This window comes from Hypanus sabinus, chromosome X1 (assembly GCF_030144855.1).
Source record: "Hypanus sabinus isolate sHypSab1 chromosome X1, sHypSab1.hap1, whole genome shotgun sequence".
Lineage (NCBI taxonomy): Eukaryota > Metazoa > Chordata > Chondrichthyes > Myliobatiformes > Dasyatidae > Hypanus > Hypanus sabinus.
The window spans coordinates 13,507,505-13,529,010 of NC_082738.1; the positions used below are offsets into that span (position 1 = coordinate 13,507,505).

The 21,506-nt window shown below is 41.5% G+C and overlaps 1 protein-coding gene across 1 annotated transcript in view; it reads left to right on the forward strand.

Moving 5' to 3' along the window:
* Nucleotides 1-9,961: 9,961 nt before the first annotated feature.
* LOC132384603 (STE20/SPS1-related proline-alanine-rich protein kinase-like) overlaps nucleotides 9,962-21,506 on the forward strand; it is a 73,651-nt gene continuing 62,106 nt past the window's right edge. Inside the window, exon 1 of the mRNA XM_059955843.1 lies at nucleotides 9,962-10,072. Coding sequence (XP_059811826.1) covers nucleotides 10,000-10,072 — 73 coding nt within the window. The 5' untranslated portion in view covers nucleotides 9,962-9,999. The remainder of the gene's footprint in view (nucleotides 10,073-21,506) is intronic.

Sequence of the window (21,506 nt, forward strand, 5' to 3'; positions counted from 1 at the left end):
GACTACCGTATGCTAACATGAACAAAATGATTCTGCTTTAAATTTTCATTTGTCTTAAACCTAGCTTACACAGTACCTGTGCGCTGTACTGCAGCTTCGTTATCAATGTGATCCTTGAGCTAGATGGCTTTCAGCAAGAGTTAAAATACCTGGTTCAAGTTGTGACAGCAAAAGCTTTAAGTCGCCACATGTAACAATGTCCAATTGGTTTCTGTTTTTTTTTTGAGTATGTGGTTCACAGCACTGAAGCCTCTTTCAACAAGGTAGGAGGATGGAAGTGTAATGAAGAGCAGTTTAGCTCTTCTCCAAAGACCAGGAAACTTCGTATGACAGTGTAGCCACATACCACAAAAGCTGAAATTGTTGAAAAGCAATATTGATCATTTCTTCTTGCAAGCTCTCTTCCTGTTCTTCCACCTTGCAAAGAAATAGATTAATTACCCAGTATGGAATATCCAGATTGTTCAAGTCCTTGAATCGATTCTGAAACTCCTTCTTCAGTGACTGCAGGTATTAGCAGTACTCTTGCAAATCACCGTCTGTGATAGAGAGTGCCACACTTTCCATGCAGGGAAACTGTGAGAACATTCTACTCCCAATATTTTGCTTATATATTTCCAATTTTCTGATAAAAAGAGGAAACTGCAATTTTTGCCTGAATTAAATTGAAAACCTCACCCTGCAGTTTCATATTTAGAATGTTCATTTTGTCATACAGATCAGTTAGGTATGCCACATCTCCTAGTAGAAGTTCAATCTTATTTCCCAAAAATGCAGCCACAGTATCAAAAAGATCAAATAAACATTTTAAGCAGCAGCCCTTTGACAGTCAACACAGCTCAGTGTGAAGAAGCAAGCATTCAACTCTTCATTGCTATCTTGGCATAACTGGCAAAATACTCTGCTATTTAATGGATGAGCTATAATTGTTGGTAGCAGATATTACAAGAGTCATGCTTGAAAAAAAGTTGCTGGCTGAGGTTTTTGGCTATGAGAGGTTGACAATGAATTACACAATAGATTGCAAACAGACTTGGATTTTCTTTTATTCATAAATGCCACTAAACCAGCATGGTGACCTTTCATATATGGTACTCCATCTGTTGCACAAGGAATCATGTTCCTAATGGGAATACTTTTATCCTCAATATACATTAGGAGTTCATGCTAGATTGATTCTCCACTGATATTTGTTTTTAACTTTTTGCAAAGGAGAATCTCTAAACAAACCTTTCCATTTTTGATAAACTGTACATATGCCATCAGCAATGCCTCATTGTTTCGCACAGTTGACTCATCCAGTTTATCCCAAATTCTGTATTTTGTAGCTTTGTGCATAGTTGATACTTAATGTTTTCACTCATTTCGGCAATAACACAAGCTACAGAGTTATTACTCAGAGGAATTGATTTTCAAGTATTGGTGTCCATTTTGAGACCAGTAGTGAACATTTCTGATACAGCAGGCATTATTGATCTTTCACCAATTGTATGAGATTTTCCAAACTTTGCTATCATTTTGGAAATGTTATAAGAAGCATGAGACCATTATTAAGGTCATTTTTGCCTTCTTGGCAAATGACTTTTCAAATGCTTCTTTCATCTTCTGGAACTGAGCTATACCATAAGTAGCCTTTTCAGGGCGTCTTTTACGGAAGTGTTCCTACAATCTTGATGGTTTCATGGCTTCATTAGACAAGTACAGTATTACAAATAAGACACATGGGGTGTCACGGATCTGACGGGAACGGAATAAAATCATACTTCAGGTATGTAACATCATATTGACACACTTTCTGTAGTTTCTGTTTCTTAGTAGGATTAGAATTCAAGGCTTCATCACCTTCAGACTCAGAGTACATATTTATAATTCATTAATGGGGCTAAATTAAAATTAAAAATTAACACAGACGGGGAATGCCTATTGGATGTTGACAATGACAGCGAGTTGACACGGTCATTCAGGTTTTGTGGCTCAAGTTAGTGAGCTGCTTACCACCTTCGCCCCCCCCCCCACCAGCCAAGAATCCTGAACACCCTCTGACAACTTCTATTTCCCCTTATGCCCTTTTATGACACATAACCACCCTCCCTGGAAACACTGCGTTAGATTAATTGTGGAGTAGGTTCAAAGGTCGGCACAACATTGTGGGCCAAAGGGCCTGTACTGTTCTATATTTTATGTAAATATTTCTAGCGAGTACCCTTAGTGGACAAATCAATGCTGTACTAATGAACCAGACCAAGAGGGCCTCGTATCCAATTCTTTATTTGTGCAAGTTAACTAATCTCATGGGTAACACTGAGTGATATTGATTCAGTGGTTGACCTTGGTGCTCCTACATGAGGGAGGGAATAGTATTACCACTTTTGATTACTATCCGTTGATTCCTCTCCAAAAGTATGTGTTGATGAAGATATTTTGGGTATGGAATCAGTTATAAACAATCCTCATACTGATGCCTGAAACCTATCTTGGATGGCTGCACAAAATAAGCCATATTAGATTATCCGTCCAGTTTATATTTCCCCCAATATTTAATTTTCTTGGGTGCAGTGGAATTATCTAGCAATTACTACATTATGTCCAGTGGCTAATGTCACCTGTTCCATTGCTAGCACCTGAAATGAATTCCTACCCCTCATTCTTTGAACGTAATCTCTCAGTATCAGAGCTAATACTGATTGAGTCAATGCCTTCAATGTTAAAAAGGAAAGAAAAATTCCTGGTTTCCTGATTGAGACTCTCCCTTCATTGATCATAAGGCATAATATAAAATCCTTTAGCAATATCCCTACTATTCCACTGACAACAATGAACAAGGCTGGTCAGGGGAGAAGCTGAAGTAGGGATAGGCTAATAGCTAGCAGCAAGAGGGAAAGGAACCCAACATCAAAGAGTTTTCAGATATTCACAGAGGCTTAGAATTGGGAGCCATTCAGGGAGTTTGAGATCTGGTAGGAGTTGGGGAAATAATTGGGCCTTGACATTATTGGGAGGGACATCTCCTAAAATCTCTCATCCACCCTCCCTAGACCGATTTTTGTTTCCTTATTTGTTCCAGTTCCATTTTCCCCTCTTACACTATCAACACTATTTTTCATTTGATCACTCCTGCATTTCACCCTATCCTACAGCATTCCTTTTGACTTTTCTTCTCATTACCCCCACCCACCTTCATACCATCAATCCTCCATAGCTGCTGTATGTTTCCAGCATTTTCTGCTTTCATTTCTTTTATTGAAAGTGATTTTTCGCAGTGGGGTTGAGAAGGGAGGAAGAGTCCTGGTCTGCAGTTGAAATTCTGTTGTTGCAAAACAACAAATTTCACGACATATGTCAGTGATATTAAACCTGATTCTGATTCTGAATTTGGCTGGCTACATGCAACACTTGTGACACAGGTAAGGTGAATCGAATAACTCTCTTCACTCTTCCTCTTGTTATGTGTTAAGTGAGACCACTTCTGTTTGAAAGAAGGAAGCAAAGAATCCAGAGAGACGATGGAGGAGTTTAGTTATGGACATATAAAGCACAGAAACAGCCTACTGCGACTGTGCTTCAACCATCCACTCACTCTGATCCCATTTTATTCACTCCACTTTTCCATCAACTCCCATCAGGTTCCACCATTCACCCACTCACTAGGTGTAAAAAGTCAGAGTTGAGTTTATTGCACATGTACAGACAGGTGCTACTTGCAGCAGCATCACAAGTATATAGAATCAGATATTTGCGAGAAAAACATCAACATAAATTAAACACTTTTTTTTTTACAAGAAGTTCAAAGTTCAAATAAATTTATTATCAAAGTACATATACAGTATGTTACCATATATGACCTCAGGTGGAATGTGACAGAAAAAGGTATTAAGGTCCTCATGTCACCTGTTAAGCCAAAGTTCAAAGTAAATTTATTATCAAACATTGAGATTAATTTTTTTTCAGGCATTACAGAAAAAAGGTACTCAATAGTTTTTATGAAAAATTATACATAAACAAACTGACAAACAACCAATGTGCAAAAGAAGACAAACTGTGCAAATAAAAAAATAATACTGAGAACGTGAATTGTAAAGAGTCCTTGAAAGAGAGTCTATTGGTTGTAGAATCAGTTCAGAGTTAAGGTGAGGGAAGTTATCTGCACTGATTCAGAAGCCTGATAGTGGCTGTTCCTGAACCTGGTGGTGTGAGACATAACACCCAAGGCTTCTATACCTTCTTCTATGGGGGTCTTTGATGATAGATGCTACTTTCTTGTGCCCACAGTCAATGGTGGAGAGGGCTACATGTAACACTTGCCTGTGATGGCAAGTGGGCTGAGTTCACCACTTTCTGCAGCAGCTTTCATACCAAACTGTGATGCATCCAGTTAGGATGTGCATCTGTAGAAGTTTATCAGTTTTTGGTGACATGCTGAAGCCACGCAAACTTTGAAGAAAGATTACAGAACAGCAAAAGGTCTTTTAATGCAATTTGATCAAAGTGATTTACCATTACAAACCTGCATATATTTGGGATGTGGGAGGAAACCTGAAAACCCAGAGGAATTCCTTACAGTCACAGAGAACATGCATGGACAGCATTGGAGTTAAGATCAAACCTGAGTCACTTGAGTTGTGATCCAACAGCTCTATCAACTGTGACACTGTGCCACACCACAGCTGGAATGTTCTCACTGATGACAAACTGGAGAAGCTGGTTAAAAGGAGACTCCATTGAAATGATAGATAGATAGATAGATAGATAGATAGATAGATAGATAGATACTTTATTCATCCCCAAGGGGAAATTCAACATTTTTCCAGTGTCCCATACACTTATTGTAGCAAAACTAATTACATACAGTATTTAACTCAGTATAAATATGATATGCATCTAAAATCACCCTCCCAAAAAGCATTAATAAATAGCTTTTAAAAAGTTTTTAAATAGTTTACTAAAGTGCATTGAGTGGTAACTTAAGCTCAGTCCTAACCCCGGCACTTAACATGTCTTGCCCCTGGTGGTTGAATTGTAGAGCCGAATGGCGTTGGGGAGTAATGATCTCTTCATCCTGTCTGAGGAGCATTGCATTGACAGCAACCTGCCGCTGAAGCTGCTTCTCTGTCTCTGGATGGTGCTGTGCAGAGGATGTTCAGGGTTTTCCATGATTGACCGTAGCCTACTCAGCGCCCTCCGCTCTGCCACCGATGTCATACTCTCCAGTTCTGTGCCCACGACAGAGCCCGTCTTCCTTACCAGCTTATTAAGACATGAGGCGTCCCTCTTCTTAATGCTGCCTCCCCAGCACACCACCACAAAGAAGAGGGCGCTCTCCACAACTGACCAAAATGGTGGAATTGCAAAGGAATGGGAGCGGGGAAAGCTTGTCCCATTGTCAGAAGAGTCAGTAAACAGAAGACACAGGTTTATGGCAATTGAAAAAGAACCAGTGGGGGAGATTAAGAAATATATTTTGTGCAGCAAGTTGCTATATGTTGTCCAAAAGGATGTTTGGTGTAGATCCAATAGTAATGTTTAAAAGGGAATTGGATATATGCTTGAAGAGGAAAGATTTGCAAGACTACTGACTAAAAGCAGTGGAACAAACCTGTTTGGATGGCTACCAAAGAGTCAGTACAGATGCATTGGATCATATGGCCTCTTCCTGTACTGTACGAGTCTAAAATTTGTAAATTGTGTATTTCCACTTTACTTGCAAAAGTTCCATTAATAAAAGTAATAAATAAAATTGGGTTGCAAAATTCAACTTTCAATCTTACAGCAATAGAGTGTGAGGTAGTCTGTAAGAGATTCTACACAATCAAAGCTTTATCAGAGATTGGGAAATATCAGAAGGAAGGCTCTCCACCAGCTGGTTACTTCTGGGATTTCTCAGGTTATGGCTGTTCAGTAATAACTTTTATATGTTTAAGGTGCTATAATTAAGGTTAACATTTCACAAGATGCTGAGAAGTCATCATGAATAATGAAGAGAAATGTGAAAAAATTGGGGATTTGATTGATTAGTTGATTGTTTTTGTTGAGGCTATCGGTCGCTCACTTGTCTGCTAGACATATTCCCATGTTACAGTACTTCAAAAGTACTTAATTGACTGTAAAGTACTTTTAGATATTCTCTGGTAACAGGTGCTACAGAAATACAGGTCTGTCTTGTACTTGAGCAATCAGTGATTCCTCAATACCAATGGTACTAATAAGTCTAAGTTTGGATGGGAGATACTTGCATCTGCCTCAGGCCCTGAAACCTAAGCTGTTGGGGAGGGCATAAACTAATTGACTAAGGGGATGGGAAATAAAGTGATTGGGCTGAGGATGGGGCAATTGGTATACAACCAGATGGAGTGAGTAGTGAGACTGTTAGGAAGGACAGGCAGATGACAGGGCAGATTTGTAGTCAGTGGGATGAGTTGCAGTGTAATATGGGAGCAAAATTGAAAAGGATGACAAATACAAGACTGAAGGTGTTATATTTAAATGCATGCAGTATATGGAATAAGATAGATGATCTTGTAGCATAGTTAGAGATTGGTAGGTATGTTGTTGTGGGCATCTCTGAGTCTTGGCTGAATGAAGATTAGAGTTAGGAGCTTAGCATCCAAAGGTACACATTGTATTGAAAGGACAGAAGGGTAAGCAGAGGGGGTGAGGTGGTTCTATCAGTAAAAAAAAGAAATCAAATCCTTAGAAAAGGTTACATAGGATCGGAAGATGTAGAATCCCTGTGGAAAGAGTTAACAAACTGCAAGGGTAAAAAGACCCTGTTGGGAGTTATACACAGGCCTCCGAACAGTAGCCAGGATGTGGTCTACAAATTGCAATGGGAGATAGAAAATGCATGTCAATAGGCAATGTTACAATAGTCATTGGGGATTTCAATATGCAGGTAGATTGGGGGAATCAGACAGACATACTTTACTGATCCCGAGGGAAATTGGGTGTTGCTAGATCCCAAGAGAGAGTTTGTAGAATGTCTACAGGATGGATGTTAGAAGCAGCTTGTGGTTGAATCCATGAGGATAAAGGCTATTCTGGATTGAGTGTTGTATAATGAACCAGATTTGATTAGGGAGCTAAAGATGAAGGAGCCCTTAGGAGACAATGATCATAAAATGATAGTTTTCATCCGGCAATTTGAGAGGGAGAAGCTAAAGTCAGATGTATCAGTATTACAGTGGAATAAAGGGGATTATAGACGCATGGGAAAGGAGTTGGCCAATGTTGATTGGAAGAGAACAGAGCAGCAATGGCTGCAGTTTCTGGGAACAACTTGGAAGGTGCAGGATAGATACTTTACAAAGAAGAAGAAATATTCTAAAGACAGGATGATGCAACCATGGCTGACAAGGGAAGTCAAAGCTAATATAAAAGCAAAAGTGAGGGCATATAATAGAACAAAAATTAGTGGTAAGTTAGAGGATTGGGAAGCTTTTAAAAACCAACTGAAGATAACTTAAAAAAGCCATAAGGAGTAAAAAAGAGGTGAGAGTAGATATCAGACAGCTGGGGAGGTAGTAATGGGGAACAAGGAAATGGCAGACAAACTAAATAAGTATTTTGCATCAGTCTTCACTGTGGAAGAGTGCCAAAGTTCAAGAGTGTCAGGGGGCAGAAGTGATTACAGTTGCTACTAGGGAGAAAGTGCTTGGGAAGCTGAAAGGTCTGAAGGTAGACAAGTCACCTGGACCAGATGGACCACAATCCAGGGTTCTGAAGGAGATGGCTGAAGAAATTGTGGAGGCATTAGCAATGATCTTTCAAAAATCACTTGATTCTGGAATGGTTCCGGAGGACTGGAAAATTGCAGTTGTCACTCCACTATTTAAGAAGGGAGGGAGGCAGAAGAATGGAAATTATAGGGCAGTCAGTCTGCCCTCAGTGGTTGGGAAGATGTTGGAATCAATTGTTAAGGATGAGGTCTCAGCCTACTTAGAGATATATGATAAGACAGCCCAAAGCCAGCATGGTTTCCTCAAGGGAACATCTTGCTTGACAAATCTGTCGGAATTCTTTGAGGAAATAACAAGCAGGTAGCAGGTGAATGCTGTGCACTTGGACTTTCAGAAGGCCTTTCACAAGGTACCACATGAGGCTGCTTATGAAACAAGAGCCCGTGGTATTACAGGAAATATACTAGCATGAATAGAGGATTGGCTGATCAGCAGGATGCAAAGAGTGGGAATGAAAGGAGCCTTTTCTGGTTGGCTGTCGGTGACTGGTGGTATTCCACAGGGGTTAGTATTGGAACTGCTTCTTTTTACGTTGTATGTCAATAATTTGGATGTCAGAACTGGCGGCTTTATTGCCAAGTTTGTGGATGATATGAAGATAGGTGGAGGGGCAGGTAGTGTTGAGGAAGCAGGGAGGCTGCAGGGGGACAGACAGATAGGAAAATGGGCAAAGAAGTAGCAGCTGGAATAAAGTGCCAGGTAAGGTATGGCCATGCACTTTGGTAAAAGGAACAAAAGCAGGTTGAAAATTCAAAAAATCCTATGTGCAAAGGGAGTCCTCATGCAGGATTCCCTAGAGGTTTATCGGTTGAGTCAGTAGTGAGGAAAGCAAATGCAATGTTAGCATTCATTTCAGGAGATCAGGAATATAAAAGCAAGGATGTAATGCTGAGGCTCTATAAGACACTGGTGAGGCCTCACTTGGAGTACTGAGAGCAGTTTTTGGCCTCTTATCCAAGAAAGGATGTGCTGACGTTGGAGAGGGTTCAGAGGAGGTTCACAAGAATGATTCCGGGAATTAAAGGGTTATTGTATGAGGCATGTTTGATGGCTCTGGGCCTGTAGTCACTGGAATTTAGAAGAATGGTGGGGGGGGGGGGTAGGGATCTCATTGAAACCTATTGAGAGTTGAAAGGCGTAGCTAGAGTGGATGTGGAGAGAGTGTTTCCTATGGTGGGGGAGTCTAGGACCAGAGGGAACAGCCTCAGAATAAAGGGATGTCCATTTAGATCAGAGATGAAGAGGAATTTCTTTAGCCAAAAGGTGGTGAATCTGTGGAATTTGTTACCACTGGCAGCTGTGGAGGCCGGGTTGTTGGGTGTACTTAAGGCGGAGGTTGATAGGTTCTTGATAAGTCAGGGTGTAAGAAGTTACAGGGAGAAGGCAGGAAAATGAGATTGATAGGGAAAATGGATCAGCCATGATGAAATGGCAGAGCAGACTCGATGAGCCGAATGGCCTAATTCTGCTCCTATCTCTTATGGTTTTATGGAATATTCCAAGCTGTGGAGAATTCCTTGCCAATATGTTTGGTCCTTTAAAGGTTGGTACTGACCTCAGAGGTAAGACGAGCAGCCTCCGCAAACAGAAAGACTTTTTTTTCCCTTTAGGAAATTCCTTCCCAGGAACAAATGCTTGTCGATGGCGAGGGCAGGCGTCGACGTTTAAATCCCCTTCCCGTCACCTTAGAAACCAGGAGACGCCATACAAGAAAAATGCTTCCCTCCGCTGCTGCTGCTTTGATGCAAACAACAGGAAATAAAACATGAGTGTGATAATGTACCCCATCACTCTTATCCCACCTCAACAGAGCAGCCCCTCTCTTTCTCACACACACGGCAAAAAAAGCGCCAGGAGGGGCGGAGCCCAGGGAACCGAGAGTCCGGTTTGAATTTTCTCCGTTGCCGACTAACCAGAAGGAGAGAGTTAGTATTACTGCGGAGGAAAATGAGGCCTAATCACATATTTGTAGTTTTAGGGACACCTCTTAGGCGCGATGTGGACATTTGCACCAACAGGACCCATAGTCCTGTGCCACCTCAAGGGAGGGTATTACACAAATTATTATTAGTTTCAGAGATAGAATACAACGGCAAATCTGTAAATTGGATAACTGCATAACAATGAAACAATGTGCGCCTGAAACAGCGACGAGCGAGACGGTGCCTGTTCTTATATCGTGAGCTGTGTGTGTATGCGCGCGTGTATAAAGTTGCTGAACGCTCTGTCCACAGCTGCCTCTCGCCGCATTGTGACTCACAGCATCATGGCGGAGGAGCTGCTAGCCGGGTCCCAGTGGCCAAATTCAAGAGATGCCTATGAGCTTCAGGAGATCATCGGTCAGTCTCTTCCTAATCATTTTAACTAAAGGTGGCGGGTCTGAATAAATGTAATTGTCGCAATGGCACAGGAAAGAACCTTTGCCTTGGTTGTTTTTTTATTTAGTTCAAATTTCAGGCTTGTTTGTGCGGCATCATTAATTCTGAGCGATTTCAATTTTTGCATGTGTCCAGTCTGCACTGTTTGGGTGCAGACGGCTTTCGTCTATTTTTTAAACTGGCGTCGTTTTCCATAATATATGCATATACAAAGAGAAAATTGACCTTTTTTTCTAATTTGCTGTGTGCAAATGTTCTGATTTATAATTGCATGTTTTGGGTCGCGAATGTTCAGTAGAGTATGTTTCGTCATGCTGTTTCCCCCCTCTCAGACTGGTTGATCCGGGTTCAGCAGTAATGAATGAAACTTAAACATTTTGCCAGCAGAACCACTTTCAATCTGTGTACCATCCCCTCTTAACATGTTTGCGGAATGGTGACACCGATATTTCATGTCAAATGGGATTCCCTGCAATAATGTTATACATTTGAGGATGTAAATGTTATATGCGAATATATACCATTTTAAATGATGTCTGGTACCATATCAAGCGTAATTAAAGTGTATATATAAATTACAAACTAATACATTGGGGTTATGGAGAGGGGGTCAGGTGGTCCGGCGAATTTACACATGACAGAACGAAGTTGAAAGCTTCTGGGAAAGTAAACGGAACAGCAATCGTGTTCGTTGTTGAATCGGTAAAGAAGCATCAGGGCCCTCAGCATTGTCTAACCATCCTGTTTGTTCTTTAGGCCACAGTTTCTTTACACACAGAGAGTTGGCAAAACATGGAACACTTTTGCCACAAGTGGGTACTGTAGTGGAGATGTCTGAAAAAGTATTGAAAGTATTTGATTAAAATTATGGAAAGGCTAAGAGGAGAGAACAAGAGGATTGGAATAGACAGTTCCAATAGGGGGGCCAGTGCCCCTCTATTGATGGACTGAATGGCCTCTTTCTGTGCTATAAATTAGCTAATTCTGCTTGGGAGAGCATGATACAAAATGTGACAGGGATTTGAATTGTTAACATGAACAAATAGTCTTAACTCTCTTCCCCCCCCCCCCCCCATCAAAGAGTTCACTTAATTGGTAACAATGAATTTTCTCAGTGTTCAGACATTTTTTATTATGTTTTGTCATCTTGTATGTAATTGTTGACATCAAATGGGTAGGATTAACAGAACTATAAACTCTTCTTTCAGAGGTAGGGTTGATTTCATTGCCAACTCTGCAAACCAAAGAATTACAGTTTCAAAGCTTGTTTTGTATTGTATTGTATTGTGTGGCTTCATGCGGTGCAGTTACAAAGCTACAATTGACCTGTGAGCACTTTGAGTTGACCCTTTTGAATGATGACGGTATTGTGTCTGTAAATGATGTTCCCCATAACTGAATCACCATCAGATACTTGCAGTCCAGACTTGTGTTAAATATAAGCTATCAGAGGGATCTCCAGAGAAGAATCATCGTGCTCAAATGAGCAGAGAGAAAGGAGAGGAGAGCTGTGAAAATAAAAATCAGGTGAACTACTGCTTGAATTGATGCCTCAAGTTTTGGTTGGTGGCATCATTGGATCAGTGATTATGTTTGTCTTGGCACACTTGTAAACCTATCAATAGAGAAAAAATATTTTGTAGGAAGTACATTATGGAAGCTTGGAGTGTTGCATTGATTTATCATCTGCATGAAATGATCCTCACGGCTGGTGAGTCAATGTTTCAGAGCGTGTTTCTCCGAACTCCTACAGAAAGTAAATCTGTCAGAGATTATCCACAAACATTGTCTTCAATCTGTGGTGTGTCAGCATGATTTTGCACAATGCTAGATATATCCTTAGTGGGCCAAAGATCAAAATCAATACATTCAATTTTGTTGTTTCTTTCACCACTCCTCTCTGAAGGATGTTGACCCGTGCTGAGGTTGGTTCCTTTTGGACCTATGCACTCTTTAATAGCTCCTCATTTATAGTGCCTGAGAAGGCTGTGGAGAGGGAAAATCACAACCAAGTTCCAGCCAAAGTTCACTTGTCCTCCTCCAATCTGTTCAACTCACTGACTGTCAGTCAGTAGTGGGAATGGTGGTGGGCAGGAGGGTGAACCACTTCCCTCTGGGTAGTCCATGGGTACTACGACCAGCTGGAGAGTCCATTTGCTACCCAGGCTATGATCAGTTTACTTGGCACTTGGGTATCAGTTCACATGGATGAGATGTTGTCAACTGTCTTTCCTTGTTGGTTGATCGGGAAAACAGGTTACAGATAGCTATTTTACAGTGAAAGGCATCACAGCCAGATTCTGTACTTCCAAAGTGCCATCCATGAAACATGCTTTCGAACTAGGTTCAGATGTAATCAGGAATGGGAGCCTAGCTTTCCTCAACTTGGAGGCAATGGTATTAATCGTAGGGTTGGCTATTACCATCATGAAATCAGTTAACTCAACATTGGCTAATACCAGGGCCTTCCTAATCTGTGCAATTCAATACCACACTGTATTGTGCATCTAAACACTGAAATACTCTGTGCATGCATCCACAATGGCTGCCATTAAATGTATGCATGTTGGAGCAAAGGAGTTTTGGAAATTACACCACTTGTTTATCTAGGTTCTGTGTTGTATTATAGGTCTCGATTGCCGTAATTGAACTTGGAAAAGTTTGAGAAGTTGTATGCTGTTTGTACATGGTGCACTGCTTTGTGATAATGTTTTATTCCAGAAGAAGGTCAAGTCCATGCAAAGGTCTCCAACCTGCCATGCTGAGATACTTCTACCAATCCATTGCATCATTATGCTTTGGAGAAAGGTAGCAATGGAAGGCCAGAGTATCTACAGCAGGAGTCTGCAGCTATTAAAGCTGTTTTCATGCTTCCCCACATAAACCTCTTAATCCAATCTCACTCTTGCTCCCTCTTTCCATTTATATTCGTTATCAAGCAATTCTGTATATATGCAAAAAATGTACTCTGTTTCAACAATATGACAAAGAATTCCACTCTCTAAAGGTCTTGTTGTTTGTTAAGAAATGTCACAGTTGATGATTACTATCAGTTCAGACATGCAAGAGAAGCCCTTTATCCACGGCTTCTGCTAGCCACTGATACAAAAGTGGAATTGCCAAAGTGCTGAGTGCAAGAGTGCAAGTCTCTTTCAGGAATAACGTAAAATAGATTACATTCTTATTTTATAAATTGGCGTGAGTGGGCGAGGGGGAGCTGACAGAATACAAAGACTTGTTGGTCTCACCATAATCTGCAATTTATGACCCAGAAATGTATAAATGAAAAAAAAATTAATAAGAAAAATATTTTTAAAATTTGCATTGTATGTCATTATAAATCTCTTCTATACCAAGTTAGTAAGAAAAGGACTTAGCTCAATATGGCAGTGTGTGGAGTGTTTGGTACATGGGTGCTGTACATTTTATAGAGTTTTGTATATTATTAATTGGTAACCCATGAAGAGAAGTTGTGTGTGGTTGTTTGTCTTTCACATTAACATCCCTTTTCCTTTCTGCAAGCATTTGTTTCATAGCAAAGGAGCAGCTGCACAGGCACTGACAACCTTTCAGTAGCTTAGACAAGCAGACACCATGTGCTTTGGTAGTGCGTGCCAGCAGATTATTCAATGTCCATTCAAATGCACTTAATGGTCGGGGCTGTTGAGATAGCAGTCCGATATGGGAATCCTTGCTCAAGAAGGCAGCCATTTAGTTGACAATTAATTCGATTAAGCTTTACTATTGTGATTTATTATAGGTTTATAGTATGGCTGGTGGAAAGAGGAGCAAAGAAATGTGGGAATTTGGTATTTAGTAAATGTGATAAATGCTAGTTGGTTGAATAGCCTCTTTACTAGTAGTAATTTTATGGGTGTGTGCAGGTGCTGTGAATGGATGTCAGTTTAAAAGTGTGTCAGCCTGTGCATGTGTATCTGTGCATTGCAATCGATGAAAAAGGCTTACAGTAAACTACAGGTGAAAATGATTAAGCTAAAATAAATCCCCCGATCACTTTGAACAAGTGGCAGATAACTCTTGAGGATTTGCTCTTAAGCTTTCTATCTGTGTTACACAGTTAACCAGTGGAGAAATTTGGAGGTTTTCAAACATTAGCTGTACCATTATTTCTCTAGTACTGTACATCAATATGACTGCTCTGTGGAGCAATAAACTGTCACTCAGTTTTGGCAGGTAAACAATATATATTAATAATTTATTAGTAATCAAAATTCTGCTGGAAGTAATGTGACTATCAAGATAAAAGAGACTATAGTGATTTCTCAAAATGCTCTAGAAAGGACTGATTTGATGTTATTAACTTTCAAAATTTGAATGGTGGATCTTTCCTCTCAAGATAAAAGCACATCAGACGTAAGACTGAAAGCATAAGTGGATTGGACTATACTTTGGTGCCTCTCTTCCCCAACCCACCCCAGAGTTTTGGGAGTAAAGGTTGGAAGTATTTTGTCACAGAATGTGGCTCCATTTGTAGCCACTATTTGTAATAGTGGCTGATACATAGTCACTTGTTAATTGGAGTCTGTTAGATTGCTGCTAATCAAAATTGCTAAGGGATATGGTGCTAAGAGTTGGGGTTATTAAGTTAGGTCACAGATCAGCCAACTGGCTGAACAGATTTGAGGGGCTTCTATCCCTGTATGTGGTAAAAACCCTTGCCTGCCCTCGAGCGACAGTGCAAAGAAATAAATTCAAAGAACACTTCATTGTTTCTGTAGTTTGTTTTCTCCATGTGTAGTCTTGCAGAAAAGTGCAGTAAAATAAGCATTCAAGTCAAGTTTATTGTCATCTAACTATATAACCATATACTATCTAACTATAAAGTATACAGAAGCAAGACAACGTTTCTTCAAACCAGGGTGTAAATCGCAGTAGTATGCAAACACACAATAACTTATGAAGGTACAGAAAATCTACAGATGAATCACACATGAATAACAAACTAAAGTGCGTTAATTTTAAATATTGTAAAGTTCGGAACAGATTAACCAGAGACACTTCAAATTATGATGTGACAGGGAGTTCAGAAGCCGAATAGCCTGGGGGAAGAAACTGTTTCTCATCCTGACCGTTCTTGTTTTTGAGTCCCCATGGCTGTGTGCCTAGCCCACGCTGCTGACACACGACTGTGTCGCCGGATCCAGATCAAACCCTGTCATCAAGTCTGCGGATGACACAACAGTGGTTGGCCTTATCGAGAACGTTGACGAGACGGAGTTCAGAGAGGAAGTGGAGCAGCTGGTGGAGTGGTGTGAGAAGAACATGGAGAAGACAGTAGGACTTCAGGAAGGTGCAGAAGAACCATCTCTCTCTGCGAATACATGGCTCCTCCACAGAGGGAGTTATGTGCACCAAGTTCCTGGGAGTTCACAGCACGGATGACCTGACCTGATCCCTCAATACCACCTCCCTGAAAAAGAAGGCACTGTATACTCCACTTTCTAAGAAGATTGAGACAAGCAAAGCCCCCTACCCCCATCTTAACTGTTTTACAAGAGCACCACTGAGAGCATCCTGACAAGTTGCATCTCCATCTGGTCTGGGAGCAGTCGAGCATCAGACCTGAAGTCCCTATAAAGGACTGTGAGAACAGCTGAGAGGATCAGAGGGGTCTTCCTACCATCCACCAGGGACATTTATCAGGAGCACTGTGTATGCCGGGCTCTTAGCGTTATTAAGGATCCCACCCATCCATCCAGCATCCTCTGACTCTCTACCATCAGGCAGGTGACAAATGCAAGAAATAGGAGTTGAGTTTAGCACATAGAACATAGACATTTACAGCATGTTACAGGCCCTTCGGCCCATAATATTGTGCCGACCATGTAACCTATTCTAGAAACTGCCTAGAATTTCCCTATCACATAGCCCTCTATTTTTCTAAGCTCCATGTTCCTATCTAAGAGTCTCTTAAAAGACCCTGTTGTATCTGCTTCCACCACCATCACCGGCAGCCCATTCCACACACCCACCACTCTCTGTGTGAAAAACTTACCCCTGACATCCCCTTGGTACCTGTTTCCAAGCACCTTAAAACTATGCCTCTTGCATTAGCCATTTCAGCCCTGGGAAAAAGCCTCTGGCTATTCACGTGATCAATGCCTCTCATCATCTTATACACCTTTTTTTAAAAAAAAGTCTTTCAAAAATGTTCTAAGAAAAGTCTTAGCAGGAAAACTGGAGTAAAGTATGAATTAAAATATGTTTATTGTAAAATACTTAATGATTGATGTTGCGTTGCTTCTGCTCCAGTTCTGAGATGACTGCGGAGGTCAACATTGGACTTATGAACTGTTTGTAAGATGGTGCACTGCCTACACTGTGCTTTTGTCTGCTCCTGGTACACCGCCTCAGACTTATCAATACCATCCCAATTGCTCCTTCTTTACTTTGAGCAGTCATAGGCTAGGAATTCCCATGAGTCAGCTGGAAAGTTCCACTTTCTCAAGGAAGATTTGATCACACCCTTGAATAATTTCCACTTTACACCTCTACCCATATCAGAGCTCGGAATGGAGTCTGCTGCAGGCTTCTAGTGTCAGGCAAGCAAATGTGGCATGATCTAAGGAGCCAAGTGAGAATACTTAGAGCCTCTACTTTGAAGATGCTGGTATTAATCCACCGATCCTTCCAGAACAGGGGTACCCAACCTTTTATATGCCGTGGAGCCTTACCACTAATCAAGGGGGGTCCATGGTCCCCACATTGGGAACCCCTGTTCTTGAGGGATTAGCAGTGGTGCCTCTCCAGTGCCTTGGGATGCCAAATGTAGGCCATTGCGGTCATCATTAACTCAGTCGCTGAAGCTTATAGGACAATGGGCTTTACACAGAATGTTCTCAATATACAAGTCCTCTACTAACGTCCCTCTGCACTGCTCTTCAACAATAAAGGATCACAAGACCTGGAAAACATGAACGGCTTCCCACTTCCTCTCCACGATGGCATGCATCAATAAGGAATTTCAATGTATTTTCACCACCTTTGGTGAACTGAGGAAAAGGATTTTGAAGATCAAGACCTCACCTTCTGTAAAGCTTCAGATCTTGCTCCACCTGTTTAATCTTGCAGGTGTAAATTTACACATTTGAAGTACTCCCTGTCCACATTTAGTGAATTATTACATTTGCAGTGTCCTTTTTCTAACCTTGTACCTGGGAGCTATTTAGTCAGAGTTGGAAATAACCAGCACTTGCCCTTCCCCTTTACTTTCTTTTCCCCCGCTCGTGGCTGATTTGCGTAAATATTTGTTCTTTTTTTTTAGTTAGTATTCTGCCAAAGATGCATGATTTTTATCTTGAGCAACACACAAAATGCTGGAGGAACTCGGCAAGTTAGTCAGCATCCATAGAAGGAAATTAACAGTCAACGCTTTGGGCTGAGCCCCTTCATTAGGACAAGAAATGAAAGGGCAGAAGCCAGAAGCCCCTCCATAGATGCTGAGTTGTGCCAGCATTTTGTGTGTTGCTCAAGATTTCCAGCATCTGCAGAATCTCTTATGCTTAGGAGTTTACCTTGGTTTTGCGGGGAATAAAGGTTAAAGCTGCCTGCAGAGACATTGCCTCAAAGTATGCTTACTCTGCTTGGAGAGGTGGGGCTGTGGCCATGAGGTGCAGCGGTCACCTTGATGGGTGAGGGAGTCACTCACTCTGGTCAGAGACGGAAGCAGTTCACGTGACTGTTACCTGATGCCGGTTCAGTTTCTGTCCGTATTATTCCACTGAGCGTTGCTAAAGGGATATCCCCTCCCCAAACTGAAGTAGCCGAGTAGAAACCTGGGTATTTCCTCAGGCTTGAGAAGCCGACCTTTTCTCTACCTTGAGCTTGGTCACAGTAAAGGGTTGTGAACTTGTCCACTAGTTTTGAGGGACAGGCAAGCAATGCCTCAATGATAAATTTGAAAAATTGTCATGAACGATTAGAGTTAACTACCTCACAATTCCAGAGACCCAGGTTTGATCCTGATCGTGGGTTCTGTGTGTGCGCAGCCTGCATGCTCTTCCTGTGAGAACCAGCACATGGTTGAAATGTGACATTAGGAAATATGGAAATATGGAAATAAGCAGCAGAAATGGAAATTGCTCAGAGATCTGGCCTAGACTTGATGGGCTGAATGGCTTCTGCCATGGGGAAATATAAGGTGGAGAAAAAATGCTGGAAGGACTTGGCAGATCAAGCAGCATTTGTGTGGTTCATGTTATTAGTTTTCACACCATGTATCAAAATAATACAAAAAAGTAAAGCACCGGAAATGCTTTGTAGACTGGGAAGTATCTGGAGAGAGCAAAACAGAATGTTTTGCATTGATGATTTTTCATCAGAGCAATTCATGTCTTTCAATTTTTTTAAGAGAAGAAAAATATTCCAAGGGTCCTTTAACTGAGAGGAGCAACATAGCAACTCTGGTTGTAACTATGCTGTTCTTCATATGTCCTGCCATGGTTCTAAGCACGACCGGACGATGAGAAGAGGATAGGAAGTGTCTTTATTCACAGCTGAGCACTGGGCCATCACTGTGACTAAACTAAACAGGTCACAGAGAATCTGTGTGGCTTGGCCCTTACCAGGAGGAAGCACAATTTCAGGAGTTTGCCTCGGGTCTATAATCATCCTCTATTACAACATTGTTCATATAATATTAAGAATGAGGTTTTTAAATACTTTTGTTCCCCTTTCAAGGTGCTAACATGCTGGAGTACATTGGGTGCTGGCATCTCTGAACCTTATTCATAGTTATCCTCTCACGAATATGTCAAGGCAGGGAATGCTGTCAAGTCTTTTGCCTGTGCAGTGCACGAGAGTTTTTATCATTGTGGACAATAGTATGGGAATCTACAAGATTTAGTAGTACACAGCCAAATTGCTGCTGGAAATCTGAAATAAAATCAAAAAGTGGGTGGCATCTGTAGGAGGAAAACAACAGTTTCAAATTAAACAGGAGGAAATCTGCAGATGCTGGAAATTCAAACAACACACACAAAATGCTGGTGGAACACAGCAGGCCAGGCAGCATCTATAGGGAGAAGCGATGTCGACGTTTCGGGCCAAGACCCTTTGTCAAGCCTAACTGAAAGGAAAGATAGTAAGAGATTTGAAAGGGGGAGGGGAAAATCTGAAATGATAGGGGATAGGGCAAATCTCCCTCCGGTGCTCCCCCCCCCCCTTCTTTCTCCCTAGACCTCCCGTTCCATGATCCTTTCCCTTCTCCAGCTCTGATTCCCTTTTGCCAATCACCTTTCCAGCTCTTAGCTTCACCCCTCCCCCTCCGGGTCTTCTCATTTTGCATTTCCTCCTCCCCCTCCCACTTTCAAATCTCTTACTATCTTTTCTTTCAGTTAGTCCTGACGAAGGATCTCGGCCTGAAACGTCAACTGTACTTCTTCCTATAGATGCTGCCTGGCCTGCTGTGTTCCACCAGTTTCAAAGTAATGACCTTTCATCACGACCTGATTTGTTAGAGTTAAAAACAATTTTTTTTAGAGAAGGGAGGTGAGGAAAAAGTTGGAAGACTGAAGAAATCAAATGAAAGAAGAGCTGACGGTGCAAGGACAAAGTACTTTGCAGATCAGGCAGCATCTGTGTGCACATTGGTAATGGGACACAAGAAACAAAGATCCCCTGAGCAGAGGCGCAGGACCAGTGGCATTCCAGGAATCCCTATCTTTTTTTCTAACCAAAAAAAGACTTTATTCCTCATTAAATGCAGTTATAAAATACGGGACACTGCTTTGTCTTCATTCACTTGATCAAGCATGTCATTACGTTGCTTAAACATTTAACATAAGTGTGACAATTTTTGCAATTCCAAGCACAAGGACCCAGCCCATTTGTGCGCAGCATTCAGAGGGCTCTATGTCACGATAGTCATACCCAGTTTTGACACATAGTTCATGTGCCAGTTGACAAGGATCCTATGCTAACAACTCACGGCGTTGGAAGTCCAGCAGGTTTCAGGCAGACCACAGTACAACCAAGCGACTGTTGCTTGACGATCATCCGATGTTTGTCTCAGTATGTGTCTCTGGGAGCAGTGTGTCGAGCCAGAGTTCTACATTATGGAGTTGCTCAGGATGAATCTTGACAAAGATCACTGCATCCCTTTCTGGACTTGGCAAATACGCAGCCCATGAGAAGCTGGAGGGCCACTTCCTTCCCACCACAACCACCTTGAGGGCAGTGTGCAGTGGGATTAAGACTGCAGCTGTGCATGAAGGATTTGGTAAGGAGGGCCACCCCCACCAAGTTAGGTCTGTGCTTGTTTGAGAGTTCTGGCAATGAGGCATTCTGCCAAGTGACATTGAGAGTCTGCTCATGGAACCATCCCATAGGATGCACTGATTCTCCCTGCAGGACCCTGATGGACGTATGATCAAAGGAGTTCTGCACAAATTCTTCCACGAGGGACAGGTGGTACAACACAGTCTAACTGAATGGCACACTCCGTAGCAAGGAAGCCAGACCTGTCCTTTGTAATACTGGAGTCGAATAAAACATCTACTGCTAATAAGGTAGGATATTTATGACACTGAAGAAGGCATTTGGTTTATTATGCATTTGCTGGTTGGAAAAACAACTGTTTAATCCTACTTTCTGGCTGTAGGTCTCAGCTCTTCAGTTTAGGTGCAAGTACAGTATTTCATCAATGCAATGCTTCCTCTACCACCTTTCCAGCAGTGGATGAAACAGAATTTTGCACATCTCACTAATCTTACGGATGATTAAATCCGTGCCCTTAGGTGCAGGAGGATTAATTGGAAAAAGGACTAATTTGTCATACAAGGATGGGTGAAGTGGACTGCATCTGTGCTGAAACAGTTCTATGATTCTACCTGCACATGGTTTCCATGGGATTCCAGGTCACTGGGTTTGTTTAGTTGGCAAGCTATACAAACTTGCAATGGAGAAGGTAGTGAGATTGATCCCAACTGCAAAAGAAAGGACAAGTAACTCGGTCTCATCAGGTGTAGGAGCTACCATGAATGCATATAAATAATAGAAAGGACTTAAAACTGCCAAAAGCACCAGTGGATAGAAATGAAAGCTCATAAACAAAAATCATGAGCATTTTTCCCCACATCTGTGTCTATATACATGTAGGGCATGGACAAAAAGATGATGTTTAAATAACAATGATTAAAGCACCGACAGAGGATGGTCATGAAAAGGGGTAGAAAAAGAGGTTCAGATCATCAGCGTACAGATGGAAATTAGCAACTGATTAATAATGGGGTTGCAAGTAGTTACAAGTGTTTTTTTTAAAAAAAGAAAACTTGTCTGGAGTGGCAGCCAATTTGTGATCACATGTGCACATAATGAGTTGAGTTTTGTTCTCCAAGAGCTAACTGTATCTGAGAGTGCAAAGGTTTACGCGAGT